Source organism: Dryas octopetala, chromosome 9, assembly GCF_963921425.1.
Source record: "Dryas octopetala chromosome 9, drDryOcto1.1, whole genome shotgun sequence".
NCBI classification, from domain to species: domain Eukaryota; kingdom Viridiplantae; phylum Streptophyta; class Magnoliopsida; order Rosales; family Rosaceae; genus Dryas; species Dryas octopetala.
Window position 1 is genome coordinate 8,493,694 of NC_141374.1, and position 15,234 is coordinate 8,508,927.

General features: G+C 35.2%; 2 protein-coding genes across 2 annotated transcripts; both read right to left on the reverse strand.

The window, feature by feature from the left end:
• Positions 1-2,369: 2,369 nt before the first annotated feature.
• LOC147273687 (Plant VAMP (vesicle-associated membrane protein) family protein) lies at positions 2,370-7,225 on the reverse strand. The gene is made up of 8 exons (XM_086227662.1): positions 6,955-7,225; positions 6,608-6,734; positions 4,984-5,054; positions 4,785-4,866; positions 4,284-4,399; positions 4,063-4,179; positions 3,320-3,394; positions 2,370-2,766 (listed from the first exon to the last, which is right to left on the reverse strand). Exons 2-8 carry the CDS (start codon positions 6,666-6,668, stop codon positions 2,620-2,622), a joined length of 669 nt encoding a protein of 222 aa, XP_086083788.1. The 5' UTR covers positions 6,669-6,734; positions 6,955-7,225; the 3' UTR covers positions 2,370-2,619.
• Positions 7,226-9,715: 2,490 nt separating this feature from the next.
• LOC147273688 (large ribosomal subunit protein bL19cy-like) lies at positions 9,716-11,951 on the reverse strand. The gene is made up of 5 exons (XM_086257028.1): positions 11,786-11,951; positions 11,329-11,706; positions 10,882-10,968; positions 10,665-10,798; positions 9,716-9,960 (listed from the first exon to the last, which is right to left on the reverse strand). Exons 1-5 carry the CDS (start codon positions 11,807-11,809, stop codon positions 9,852-9,854), a joined length of 732 nt encoding a protein of 243 aa, XP_086113154.1. The 5' UTR covers positions 11,810-11,951; the 3' UTR covers positions 9,716-9,851.
• Positions 11,952-15,234: the final 3,283 nt, after the last annotated feature.

A 15,234-nucleotide genomic window follows, 5' to 3' on the forward strand; every position in this document is an offset into this window, starting at 1 on the left:
TTGAAAGTTGTTTCATTTCAGGACATTAATTTTGCTTTATGTTAATGAAGGACACATACTTTCATTTTGTGTCAATTAAGGACCATATTTTTTTTCAGTTTTTATCTCAACTTTGGCCCAACGTTGGACCCATCAAAACTTCACTAAATCCAGCATACTTATACTTGGTTTAAAGATATGCATCTCCTATTTACAATCATATAAAGATCACCAAAATCAGATCTTTACAATTTCAAATAATCGGCTCCAAAGTAAGGTACTTGAAATTGTCCGATTTTCTAAATTTGTTCTCAGAGGTTCGATATGACAGTTTTGGGTATCCTATTTTTGGGCCAATTATCTGGAGTTGTAGATGTTTGATTTGAGTGATCTTTATATGGTTGTAAAAAGAATATGCATAGCTTTTAAACCAATAATAAGTTTGCTAGATTTGGTAGAGTTTTGATGGGTCAAACGTCGGGCCAAAGTTAAGATAAAAACTGAAAAAATATGGTTCTTAATTAACACAAAATAAAAGTATGTGTCATTCATTAATACGAATCAAAATTAATGTCCTGAAATGAAACAACCATCAAAATATGTGTCATGTTTATAAATTTTTCCCAATTAATTATTAAATTTGAAATAACTTTACTAAAGCATTCAAATGCACAATCTACACTAACAAAACAATGAAACATGAAATAATATCAATATGACAATATATATGTATTAAGCAAATATGCAACTATGAAAGTTCAATCACAATCTGATTACAAGTAAGGGTCTGTTTGGGTGGAGGTATTTCATATGAGGTGAATTTGGATTTGGTTGTAAGGATTCAAACCTCCAATCTTATACGCACAAATAAACTCTCAACTAACTAAGCATCTAAGAATCCAAACAGGCCCTAAGTTTCTCCCTCGCTTAGTCGCTTTCAAATTCTCGCTCTGTCTCTCTCCTTTTTCTTATTTATTTTCGTTATATATAATAAATTTTAGGTTATTGGGCATAGCAATTGGCAGGCAAGATCGCGAATTTCTTTAACCAAAGGCCAAATTTCCCAATAAAGCCTCTTGCTAAAGGCTTTGTTTGGTAAAATCCCTTCTCTCATCAGTCCTATGAATTTTTGTTTGGTCAACTGTTTGTTCCATCTTATACATCATGTTGATAACGGATACGTGGAGAGAACTGTGAATTTAAATCATTCCACCGTTTATTAATTAAAGCCACGAAAATTTTTGGATATTTAACTTGAGTCTTAAGCAAGTCCACATGCATGCTCTAATTTGGGTTTTATTTTGCTGGTCTGGTCTAGTTGGTGTTCAAAAGACTTATGAGTTTCTACGATTTGAAAGAAGAGGCAGTTGTGGTAGGCACGTTTAATGACTTGGTTTTGTGCTGTGCAACTGAGTTTTATCAACGTAATTACTACATCTGCAATCCACATACAATCCAATCTGGTGACTTAATAATTGCTAGATTTTCACAATGAGCTAGCTAGCTAGCCATTCTCTTTGGCCTATGTTCTCATTTTCTTTTCTTGTTATTTTGTGAGCAATGTTCTCATTTTCTGTATAAAGAGTTTTCAAACCAATGACATTCACATCCACATTGACATCCATACCACAAAGACTACATTATTCAAGACATCCTCCTTTAGCCACCGAAGTCGGAGTAGTCGAAGAAGCAGAAGGCCGGCACGCGCGACATGTGCCGTTAGAGGAACTCAAAGTACCAAACCAAACCGGTTTTGGCGGTTTGGTCCAGCTGGTTTGGGCGATCCGGTTGGTTTTTGCACACCTCTACTCCTCTTTGTAGAGATAATCAAAAGTTCAAATTTCATGGACTTAATTTTGGCATTTTCAATTTGTACATTCACATTCCTCTCTTTATTCTTATATACTATCACACTGAGCATTAGATTTTCCAATAATACTATCGATTACCAACTGGTCTGAATTTTCCTTCAAGCCTTTACTGCTATAATAAGTCCTACTAATCCCCACCCAGATTCGAATTGCCTTGTACCATACAGTCTATAAGTGATAACCCACATATCAGGGCCGTTCTTAAGATTTATGGGGCTTTGTGCGGAATTTAAAAATTGGGTCCTTATTATTGTACATTTTTTTTTCCAACATATTAAATGCCTATTTGTAAGATTTAGTAATCGAGATATTTGTCTATTTCAGAGTTTAGTAAACAATAAAACATTGGTCTAAAATATGGGGCGCTTTACTGTAGTGGACCATATGCGGTCACACCACTTGCACCATGCCAGATCCAGCCCTGCCTCAGATATTTGAAAAGAGTGTAAAAGTAAAAAAACAGTGTTTCAATCTGCAAAATGTTTATCAGACTGGAAGCAGACAATGCCAGAAATGAAATTTTGCACAAAGTTGCACCACTAACATTTAAATTGAGTAGTAGAACTCACAGGCACACTGAGCATATAACACCATGGTGGAATAGAACCATATTTAATAAATCAACTAATAGCGATGCAAATTTGCAACAATCATCAATATACAAAAGAACAGGAAGTAAAGTAAACTTTCCATCAAACAGAGCATAAAGAAAAAATTATACAATGAATTTGTCAAGAAAATATCCCCTGATGGCATGAATAACGCCGTTTCATTCTGTGGATGGCGAAGGTGAAGGCGAAGACAATGAAAGGTTCAAGAGGAAGCCAACCATGAGTCCAATGAGTCCCACAAAAATTGCAAAGGTGAAGGAGAAGCCTGGGTCGCCTTTCCGGTTTCTTCGCCTCTTCAGTAAATCCTGTAGGAAAGAAAAAGATTGAATAGAATGTCAGTGGTGAGAGCTGTAAGTAGTTAGTACCTTAGGTTTGCTACTATTTATCCATACCATCTTCTGAAGGAAATTTCCATATTGTTTATGTGATTATAACTTCCACTACTTATTTCAGCTCTTATCAACCTCAAGTCCACAACCATACTGTTTGAATATGTTGTTGAAAGTAAGGATATTGGTGTTTACGTAGTAGGGTAGTTGATCTTGGACAGTTAGATCCAAGATTAAAATACTTCCATGGTTACTATTAAAACACAAGCCTTAGATGTTTTAATCCAATTAAAGTTCTCTTATAAGCATCACAGAATGTGCACGTGACGTACCATTGGATTTCCAATGGCACACACAAATGTATGTGCACTGTTAGCATTTGAAAATCCAATGACACATGAGGGAATAACTACTGCTGTAGAAAAAAATCTATCAGTCTAGGATTAGCTATTTGGCTAACAACTTGAGTCTTTGTGTGTGTGTGTGTGTGTGTGTGTGTAGACCGAACAGAAGATAACTATGCACTGACCAGTTCCTGTTGAAGTTGCTGTGTTTGTCTAAAAGCTGCATCTCTTTCTTCCTTCAGGCGCTGGAAAGCCTGATTCTACATGGAAAAGAAATTTTAAAGAGTAAGAATAAGTAAAGAATTCAAATATACAGTGGCCAAAAAAAAGAAAAGAAAAAAGAATTCAATTATACTATTACTATGAATCACTGTAATGAGCCTAACAAGACATTATATATTGGACTGTTACAAGTTTTCAGTATGCACTGAAAGAAAATAATCTATAAAGCATAAACACACCGGAAAGTGTGCTGGAAAGTGGAGCATCTTCATAGCATCATTTTGCTATCTTAATATGATTCTAAATACCATTTCAGATGGGCCACAGGATTTTGCAAATTTCTTCTATTATTATTTTGAAACATCTAAGATTGCTCTGCACATATCTAACATGTGAAATAAACTTTCTAAGATTTTCTAAACATATTGAGATCAAAACATGCTAAACCCCTTCACTTCATTCACAGATCACTTATCGGAAGAAGTCCAGAGTTGGTGTTTCTAAATGCCTTGTATTGGAAGAGATGAAATGCAATATGCAACACATTCTTGAATTAAGTTTGTGAAGTAGTGAGTGAGGAACTGCCCTCAACAAACCCAAACTATAAGATTCACAAGCACGATTGCATATTTACACAAAAACTCAAACGCATTCTAGAAAACCCCACAAGGTAAATCAAAAATAGTACAACTTGAATAAAACTCACAGAATTAGCATCAAGACCACGCATGGAGTCTTCTGAGTTTCCTTGAGCTGAACCAGGAGTGATATACACAACTTTAAGCTTGCACTCCTCTATCGCCCTTCCACTTTCCTTGGTGAACTGAATGAAACATTAACCAGTGTTTTTACAATGTCATTGCTAATTCCAAATCACAAATCAAGCTAGTCAAACAAACAGAATAGTGTCCAAGTCAAAATTCTTACAGTATCCTGTGGAAGCTCATCAACATCAGTATTTGGAGGCACTGTCGTACTCTGTAGGAGAAATTTATCTTTGCACTGCATATCTGGAGGATATTCTCGTGGCGCTTGGAGGGTAACTGCAGATCCGGCAGTTAATTGGAACCCAGTATTACAAAAGCTTTTCAACAAATAAAGGAGAATATAATAAGCACTAATAGCAGGCTTGTTCACAGTGGAATGAACCATATCTTACATTCTTACTATTGGTCAAAGCCAGCTAGTACAATTCTTAGATTAAAGACTTTCCATTTGAGAGTATTGCCTAAGAGATGCCCACAAGATCACCAATAGCTACTTTGCTCAGTTTCATTACAGCTAAAGCATTGGGAGATCATTTGTTGGGCAGTCTATTCCTAAGATACCTAAATACATAGTCAGGAGTGTCCTACTTTTGAGGTGAAGATTAAACTTAAAAAACACAAAAAAAAAAAAAAAAAAAAAAAAAAATGTAACAAGTAGCACCTCTGATGACAGATGAGTCCCAAGCCTGTATAACACCGGTGTTGGGCCGTACAAAGTACTTCTTAGGTGAAGTGGTTTTAACCTAGAAAAAAGAGGATAGTGGAAACAATAAAAAAACATGCACTTAGTGAATTCTAAAATGGCTCAACAATATATATTCAGTGATAAAAACTATTTCATTCACCAACAGAATTGGTACCTTAAAAGCAACATGGTGTTCTGTGTTATTGACAACTTTTAGGTCACAAAAGCTTTGCTTTTCCAGCGCAACTGTTCAATGAATGTCAAAATCAGTCCATTAGAACATTAGCAAACAATATTATACTAGGAAAGAAGAAAGAATTTGAACAACACTGCCAGGATGTGGCACTTTGATCATATTATGGCAATTTGTTTATTTGATTCACACTATTAGCCATAATTCTTTCAATTTGAACCATTCCAAAGATACACCAGAGTAGTATTGGCACTGACTATGTAAAAGGGTGTCTTATTTAGTTATTTGTGTATCATACATATGTGTGTCTTATTTATGTATCATATATATGCATGTGTACAACCTTGCGTATCTGATTAAAAGATAAGTTTGAGAACTTGGGGCAAGCAAGTTGAGTTCATGTGGTTCAATGCTTGCACCAGTTCATTTGGTTTTTAATGGATTCCATCACAATGTATATTCACACCAGTTCATATATTGCTTTCAAATTAACTAGGACTCTTAGTGATATAATCACTATTTTCTATTACAATTACCTATTCTAATAACTACGCCAGTAAAACCTGAAATGAAATTAGCAAATGGCCATGGAGTCCATAGACATAAAGGAGTATAACTGCTATCCTGTTGGGTATGCAATCCTAGTCATTTTACATAGTAACCCTCTGAAAGCTTCCTGAAAGCAAGAGAAGCAATGACCCAAAAAACCAAGATTCCCTCATTTGTCAATTCAGAACCTCATATGTCAAGAATCCCACCAAAACCTAGGATGTAACCACGGGAGTGGGATAAAAACATTCAGCAATTATTACCAAAGTTTCATTTAGCTCAAAGAACCATAGATTTCAATTAAGAAAAGGTTACCAAGCGGAGTTCGAAACCCAAATAATACAGATTCAAAGGCCATCAGACACCAAATAAGAGGAGCAAAATAAGAATGACCCAATGTTGGATGAGAGGTCAAGCACAAAAAGATTATATCTGCTAAAGAATTCATCTCTCAATTCTATCCTTAATACATGTTTGACAGTTTGACTTCAATTTGTCTCATAGGCAATCACCTTTGATCATATCCGCCTTGTCTTGGCACCCACTTCCATGTCCAAACAATCAGTTCAACCATATCTACCATCAATTTATAACGCGCATTTTTAAGGTATAAGAACTCATATTCATATCTGGCCTAATTAGCCTTGCCTCTAGATTATAAACCTTGCTAAGCTATTCATATAGTAGAACAATCTAATATTAAACTTTAATTAAGAAAACAAATGAAAACAATGATTTCTTGCCCTCCAAATCACCTTTTTTCAAAAAAAGAAAGAAAAAAAAATCTTTATCAATGAATATTATTAACCAAAATTCCGGTAAATCCTTGTTATGCAATTCGTTTATCCTCAACTTCTCCAAACCGCCATTTCCATAGGATTATTACTGAGGAACAATTTCCCATTAGAATTCAACTACAGCCAAAGCCAAATTTACTTTATGACCAAAACACGAACATATATGTATGTATGCATGTACATGTACATGTGCGTATGTATATGTGTGTATTTATACATATATATATATTTAGAGAGAGAGAGAGAGAGAGGGAGAATACATTGGAATCTGAGCTCATCGGGATGAACAGAGATCAACTGATTACCACCAGCAGCACTCATGATGGCTCCACCACCAAGAAGAACAGTAATTTCTCTTCCCAAAAATTCACCAAACAATCTCAAACCCTGCCATTCACATTACCAGAACAAACAAACAAACCCTAGCTCAGACAGACAGAGAGAAACAGAGAATTAACTAACGCCGCTGTGAGCACATGTTTTCAGAGAGAGAGAGAGAGAAATTGAATTGTGAAAGAAAATGCGTTTGTGTGCGAGTTGTGAGAGAGAAAGAGAGATAGAGAGATAGAGAGCTAGAGAGAGAGAGAGAGATGAATTGGAGACTAACATGTGGCGGAACGTACGAAGAGGAGGAGGTACGGATTGCTCGGTCCAAATTCGACTCCGACTCTGCTTCTTCGAAGACTCAGCCACTAAGATCGGGGTCGGTCCGATAGCGATCAATGATCTCCAACGCCAACAGAGAAAGAACCAATTGAGAGAGGGCCCGTTGGGAATGGCGGAGGCTCGAATTTTCAATGAGCCAGGACACATAGGGACACGTGTCAACAGGAGGCCAATGGTGACGCCCGCTTCAAAAGCGAGAGAGAGACAGAGAGAGGCTGAGACGGAGGAGAGAGAGAGAGAGAGAGAGAGAGAGAGAGAGAGAGAGAGAGAGTACCATGGTACCAGTCTACCAGACTGGAAGCGGGACCCGGTGACGTGTCACTTCAATGGCGATGGTTGGTTGACGTGGCCCTCTGCTTTTAAATTTAATATATTGTTTTCCTGTTTTAGGATCTCAGACCACGGATTCATCGGGTAGGTGTTGACAGATGATCGGCAACTATAGTCGACTAAATTTTCGATGGGGTATGCCCAGTGCGCACCTCTCACATGAGGTGGGAATTGGGGCATGCCCATTGCGGCACCTCTTACACATGCCCCATTGAAGAGTCTCTCACTATAGTCTATAGCTACATCGCAAGTTTGTACGTCAATCTCAATATTTGTGAGGATTGATTTATATTTTTTTTATAGTATATTTAAATATATTTTAAGAGATTTATTGTTAATATTTTTTTTATTGGCGATATATAGCATAAATGCAGTTGCACTTGAAATGTTATAAATCTCCAATTGATCAAACATGATGCGCCAACAGATTTGTGTTGTTGTTTTTTTTTTATCTTGTAAGGTAAAATCAAAAGTGTCTATCTTTTAAAATAATAACATATGTAATGTGATATATCACCTATAATTAACATACCATTATTCCTTTTCTAAGAAAATTTATGCAATTCATTATTTCATCATTATACAAAGTCGAAATTGGGTATGTATAAAGTAAATTTATCCATACAAGGGGAACTTGGATATTCTTTTTTCATTTGGGGAAGACAATTTAAGTTGGAATTTTTTAACATCATAGAAAAAATTATCACTAAATTAATAGTTAATTGGCTACTATGCTACGTGGTTTAATTAATTACATGATTTAGGGCCAGTTTGGTATTGCTGTGAGAAAAAACAGCTGCGAAGTAAAACAACTGTGAAGTAAAGTCAGCTGTAAAGTAAAGCAGTTGAGTGTTTGGTAAACTATGTTTTTCAAAAGTGCTATGAGTGCAAAAAGTAGTATCAAAGTGTTTGGTAAATGTTAATATAAAAATGCTGTAACTGTGTATAATTACTAACATGGACATGATGCTGAAAGTGCATTTCACTTATTTGTTTGGTAAAAATAAAATGTTTTTTTTACTTGTTTTTGAATTTTTTGACTACAAATTTTTATTAGCATTAATTTTTCTAAGAACAAATATTATTAAATAAGTATGCCTATTATTTTTTTTAGGTATATTATAATTTTAATTGTATAAATAAAATATCATAATTAATTATCACAATATAAAATATAATTAACAATGAACATTTTTTTAATTAAAATAAACAAATAAAAATTATAGAAATCAATGATGGTATTATAGGTAAAATAAAATATTCATTGTTGTTGTGAGTCACTGTAGCTTTCAAAAACACTTAGAAACCTGCTTTCTGTTTTTGTTGTGGGAAGTTGAGAATTGTGGGGAAAAACAGTTTTTTATTTTTTTTACCATACACCAAAACTGTTGTAGGTGATTGAGAACTGTCATCCACAGCAGCTTTTGGGTCCTCCACCACAGTCCCAAACGGGGCCCTTGTGGGACTAAATCTCTAGTGAGAGAGACTATTTATCTCATATTTAAAGTCAAAGTTACCAATTTAGTTTTGTTGCATCTGTCCACAATCTTGGTGAAGTCTGAGATTTTAATCCCCCTTAAGCTCTAATTAGTATTAAAGTTTCAATTTATCACTCTGCCCTGTGGCCCCATTGCTAGTATATTCTAGTTTTTAAGGCGTTTTGATTTCTTTTCTTGGAGTACAATCAACTACATGTTTTGAGTAAGCTAATATAAGATAAACAACACAATGCTTGTCTAATAAGAATCATTGTAGTAATGAAATGAGTATCTGTAGTTCCATATAGAATATATGGAAAGAATCAATAACATTGACTGGTGCAAAATTTTATATATAATCTGGGAGTCCTATTGGAAATATTATAATGTAGCAACTTCGGTGACTTTGGAAGTGAAGACTGACAAGCTCTGATGTAATTCCTCCAAGCAAAGATAGAAACAACAATCATATTATAATTAAACAGAAAGAATGAAACAACTTTCTAGGAAAATGATACTTTGCCGCTTTGCCATGAAATTGGACAGTCTTGCCCTCAAAATTATTCAAGACATTTTTCTTGAAATAGAGCTCTATTTGTATGCTTCTCTCACCCACACCAAGGCATTGTACATACAACCTCTTTCTCACATGCTAATCATCTGACTAATTTTTTGAGAAGGGTTGTAAACAATGGTTATTATATAGAAGAATTTCTCCACCCAGACAGTGGTTTTGTATCTCCAAAATTCAGTTTGGTGCAACATTTTTTAGCTGATTGGGAAGGAAGCATAAATCACATGCACTGTTGAAGGTTTGATGTCAAAGTTGTTGGAAAACTTCTTCCTTTCTAATATGAGTTGATTAACAATAGAAAAAGAGAAAGAACAAATAGATACAACAAAAAATTGGAGTGGTGATACACATCACATTAAATGGATTCCAGGATATATATAGTTCTTACAATATGACAGCATTCAGGGGACTACTCTGAAAGCAAAACCAACCAAAGAAAAGCCGCATCTCTATTTCTCATTTGAAAGTTGAGAACCTGGGAAGCTTGTCCCTCAAATAGTACAGTCTCGCCCTCCTGACCTTCCTGTGACTAAGTATCTTCATCTCCTTAATGTTAGGTGAGTATCTGAAATAACAAGGAATAAAACATATAACAAGAAACATTTTAATAATAATAATATAACAAGAAACATTTCCGTAACTGAAACTCGGGGGAAGGCTTTTAGGGGGAAGAAATATTCACTAAGCATGAGAACTTTAACTGGAGCTCGAGCATCATCATCATCATGAAATCAGAACACTAAGAAAACTGAACTCAAGCCATATTCTGACTGGAGCCAAAGGTTTTTTTTTTCATTTCTTATTTTGTCATTTTTACGTTTGTTTTACTAACAAAACACACAGACACACAAAGGCTTTTGGGGGTTGGCGGGGACGAATCCAAGCATGTAATTAGCATAAATTAGTTTTCTCTACGGTCTCCTAGCTTACACATGCTTCTAAAATGCTTTTATCACCTTTATAAATGCACAAGAATATAATGCGCTGAACTATGAGGATAGATCAAGTTGTTTAAATTTCAAAGAACAGAATGTGTGATTGCAATCTATTATAGATTCCAACAAAATCGCAATAAATAACCATCAGCGACTATTACTATCCCAGATAGATTTTCTCCATGTCCGGTTTTTCAGAGTCATGTCATCAGAATCAAGGGATCATGTATAGCCCAATTAGTTATTTGAAGAGTTATCGAACCGTATACATTATAAATATATGATCTTCTAGCAAAATCAAGCTGAACTTGTAATGCACAGAGGAAAAACTTACAGTGGGAACACAATCTCAACCCCTATTCCAGCAATAATCCTCCGAATGCGAATAGTTGAGTGAATACCAGCATTTTGTTTTGAAATAACAATACCTTTATAGACAGACAACCTACGCTTATTTTCAGGAACTTCCTGTAAGTCATATACACAAACAGAATTATTCACTTTGAAATGGTTCTAAATCTGGACAAAAAAGAAAGCAGAAACACTTATACCAGTTTAATTTGCACAACATCTCCTGTCCTAATGTCAGGAACTGGCCTTTCCTTCTCCGATGCCTCAATTGCCTTCTTATTTAATATCTAAAACAAACAGAAGAATTTCTGTCAAAATTAACCTAATTTTAAAAAATCACTTGCCATAGGGACATAGGGTTGAATGATGAAAAAAACTAATGACAAGAAAATTAAGAGAGGTTTACAATGTCAAGGAATTCATTGTTCCAGTTTAATCTACATTCCAACACAGCAAAGCCAATGAAAAATGCATGTTTTGATATCGCATTTATTTATGTATTTTCTGAAACTACATTTCTAGCATTATGTCAACCACCAAATGGAGCACTACCCACAACCTAATTTTCACTTGAACCACTTTTCCTTCCTGCATTTCACAGCAACCAAACAAATTAAGCACTAAAAGAGAGAGAAGGAATAAACTACCCCCATTATATCGCCAAGCTTAATCCGAGGCTTTCTCGGCGGCTTCGATTCTTCAGGCTTAACCTCAGACTCCAAACCTGCTTCAGCTTCAGCTTCTACTACGGCCTCTGAAGCCTCTTCACTCCCAATTGCTTCGTTCTCTTGAGCATTCTCAGTGGTTCCCGCTTCACCTTCAGAGCTCGACTCTGCATTCACAACAAAGTCCCGCTTCGACAACGCGGCGACAATGGGGCTGATTTTGGACCCAATTGAACTCGACGAAAACCTAGAAAGCGAAACCCGAGTGGAACTGAAAGAAGAGCGACGAAAGACGGCAGCAGAAAACCCGAGCTTTGCTGGTGGGTATTGGTTAGGGTTTCTTGGGATTGTTATCAGAGCCTGCAAACCAGAAATTTATCTAATTCATTGTAAACGTTGTTACACATACACACGCCATATGTTGAGAGAGAGAGAGTACCTGAGGAAGGACTTTGGAGCCCATAATTTGGGGATTAGGGTTTCTGCGTAATGAGAAATGGGGGCAGAGAGAGAGAGAGAGAGAGAGAGTTAGAGAGGAGTAGAGGTCATGGGAGTGTGGATGGATTGGTGTTACAGTGGAGTCTGCTGCGCAGAGGAGAAGGGAGGAGGACAAAGGCCTTATCTGTTCTATCTATTTCTCACGTGCTACAATCATGCTCAACAAAACTCGTGTGGGAACTTAACGAAATACTTCAATAAGAAAGCCATTAGTTGCAAATTTGCAATCAAGGAGTGTGAAATTTCAAAAATTTCGGCGAAATTTCGCCGAAATTTTCGTTTTTTAGGGATCCCGAAATTTTATCACACTACCCTTAATTTTCGGTAATTTTTCGGCGAAATTTCGAAAATTTCGCCGAAATTTCGATCCCCCTCACATGCATTTTTGTAAAATTTCGACGAAATTTGCCGAAATTTCGACGAAATTTGCCGAAATTTCGACGAAATTTGCCGAAATTTCGCAGAATCTCAACTGGGTGGGTGATCGATTTTGGAGAAACGGCGGGTGGGTACTCGGTACTCCTAGTGGTTGTTCAATTTGCTGCTCGATTTTGGATGAAATATATCATATATGTCTATTTCTTGGTTTTGCTGCTCGATTTTTGTGCTGGGTAGCCTGGGTTTATGCTGGATGTCAAGTATATGCCTGGGTTTATGCTGGATGTCAATTAGCCTGGGTTGCTGCTCGATTTTTGTGCTGGGTAGCCTGGGTTTATGCTGGATAGCCTGGATGTCAAATATATCATATTTTTTTTTTTTGGTCAACGTGATTCATTAAAGCCCAACAAGGCAACAGAAGGCAAACAGAGGAAAGGCCTATGGCCAGCGTCGCTACAGCAAAGAGGCCACCGTCAAATATATCATATAGTTTTAGCAATGGTTGGCCTTTTTGTTTGTCCCTTGGTTCTAAGCTAGTGTTATGCTTTCTTCTGCAGTTATGCTTCACGATTAAAATTTGTTGTTTGTTGGTTATTTATATAAGCAGAGAAAGCCAGTTCTTTTAGTAGGCTGCATTCCTATTGGATCATATTCCGGGTATTGTTTTTATTAGTTTAGATTTAGACTGTGTAGCTGAATTATTCACATGTCTTGCATTTGCTAATTAGTACAAAGCTGCAAGAAATTATTAATTTTTTTTTTTCCACTTTTCCACATTAAATACTATGCTTTGAATATATCTTCTCTTGATTACCCATTTCAATCAGATCACCATGAAATATGACAGCCTAAGGCCCTAAAGTCTATTAAAATAAAAAAGAATATATATAAGATTAATTGATTAAAGGAGTAATGGGACCATTTAATGAAGAAAAAGCTAGAGTACATGCTAATATGAAATTTAGAATTAAATTACATTCAAATGAAGGCAACAGAAGATTATAATTAACATTCTTAAAGATTCTTGGTCCTATAAAGAGATTACCAAATACAAAGAGATTTAAAATTGTAATATAAATAAATTTGAGGTGTTATTTATATAATTATTAATTAGTCACCCATTTTTGTAACAGTATTTACCACCAGCGCCCATTATATTCATCTTATATTACATAAAACTTACTATATAATTTGGTTTCTTCAATGTTTTTTATCAATATAGTAGATAATATGTTAAATAAGTATATGGTCAAGTTTCATTCAAAATTTCCATATTTTGATAACAATTTCCGTCGTTTTTATCTAATTTTGTCGAAATCGAAATTTTAATCGAAATTTCCACGAAAATTTCCTCGAAACCGAAATTTTACTCCTTGGTCACTTCAGCCTTGCAATAATTTGGAGTAATTTAATTAAATAGCCCTATTTAATCAAACTTAAGCTTTTTTGATCACCTCTCCTAAAAATTTAAGTTCTTTTGTATTTTTTGTGATTAAAATTCCCCTTTATATATATACTTTACAGACCGAGAATTCCTCCAATAAACACATGATAAGAAAAACAAATACAATAATTACACATTTTGTAGTCCCAAAGCTTTACTCCTCTAAAGAAGTGTAAGAAAGTTTATAAAAAGTGTGAATAACACTACCTTCTTTTCCTATTCACGTTTATAAAAAATTTATAGCGAGTTTTATAAAAAATTTTATGTTGGTACCATCCAAATTTTAGGTTAAAGTTTATGAAGAAAATCGTAGGGCACTATTCGTACATACTCTCTACTGCTTATTCTCGAACTCCTGACTTATGCTCGGACTCTAGACCAAATTTGTAGTCCCGACACCAGCCAATGTTAGGAACCCTCTCCAATATTAGACATTTTCCCTTACTCTTCTACGATCAATCACATCATATCTTTGAAGAAATCTTCTCCATGTGTGCTAGTTGCATAGAAGAAGGTTGCATCCGTTGGTACATGCCCAAGACGACACGTGGCGACTCCTCAGGTGACAGTTGTCACCTAAGGATACATGTCATCAACGAATTGGTTTGATGTCTCCCTGCGTAAATGATGTCAACATGTATAGTGCTATGGTAACACTTTGGTGCCCTTCTCGCTTATCTAAACGTGTCATTCAAACATTGGAGGTCAAACTAGTTCATTTGATTGCGTGGACTGCTCACTTTTTTTTTTTTTTTAATAAATTACTCTCAAATCCAATTTTAAAAAAAATTTTAACTGGAAACTCAGCTAAATAAAAAAATTAAGTAAAATTTTATTTTTAGGTTACATATGCATCTTTTTAAGTTGTAAATGCAGGAAAGAGATCGCAGATGCATGTTGCATCTACAATCGTCGAGCGCTCGGTAGACCGATTGGTCTTCTACTTAATTTTTAGGCCGGTTGGATCCTAACTTTTCTTTCTTTCTTTCTTATTTTGGGCTTCTACTAAAATGACTTTTTTTTTTTTTTGTTACAAAGAAGACAGAAAGAGGAAGGCGGATTGAACTCTGGTCTTAGGTGTAGGAATATCAACCATAGATCTACAACCCCACTTTTGAGCATCAACATATACAAATTAAATTAAATAATGTTGTAAGTTGTAACTATTTAATTATCATCATTATCATTTTTATATTTGTAAAAAAATTTGTTTTCATTTATTTATTTGAATGAAAATTAATGATTTTTTTTGGGGCAAAATTAAATGATAAATGATTGTAGATTTCTTTCGTCAAAGAATTTTCCACAATGTTGTTGGACATCCTCGAATTGGATCATGTATAGTTGATTTCGTCATGGATGTTAACAATAAAATTTATTTATGATTTATCATTCTGGCACTAAACAATAAATATATGCAAAACCAAAATATTCAAAATTATCAAATGATTCAAATGCATCATAGTCTTCATAGAGATACAGAAGAAGTACGTGGATCTTGCGTTTGTATGCAGAGCATGAGGAATGAGGATAGCCAAAATGGCAGCTGACTCAAGCACTGTGGTGGC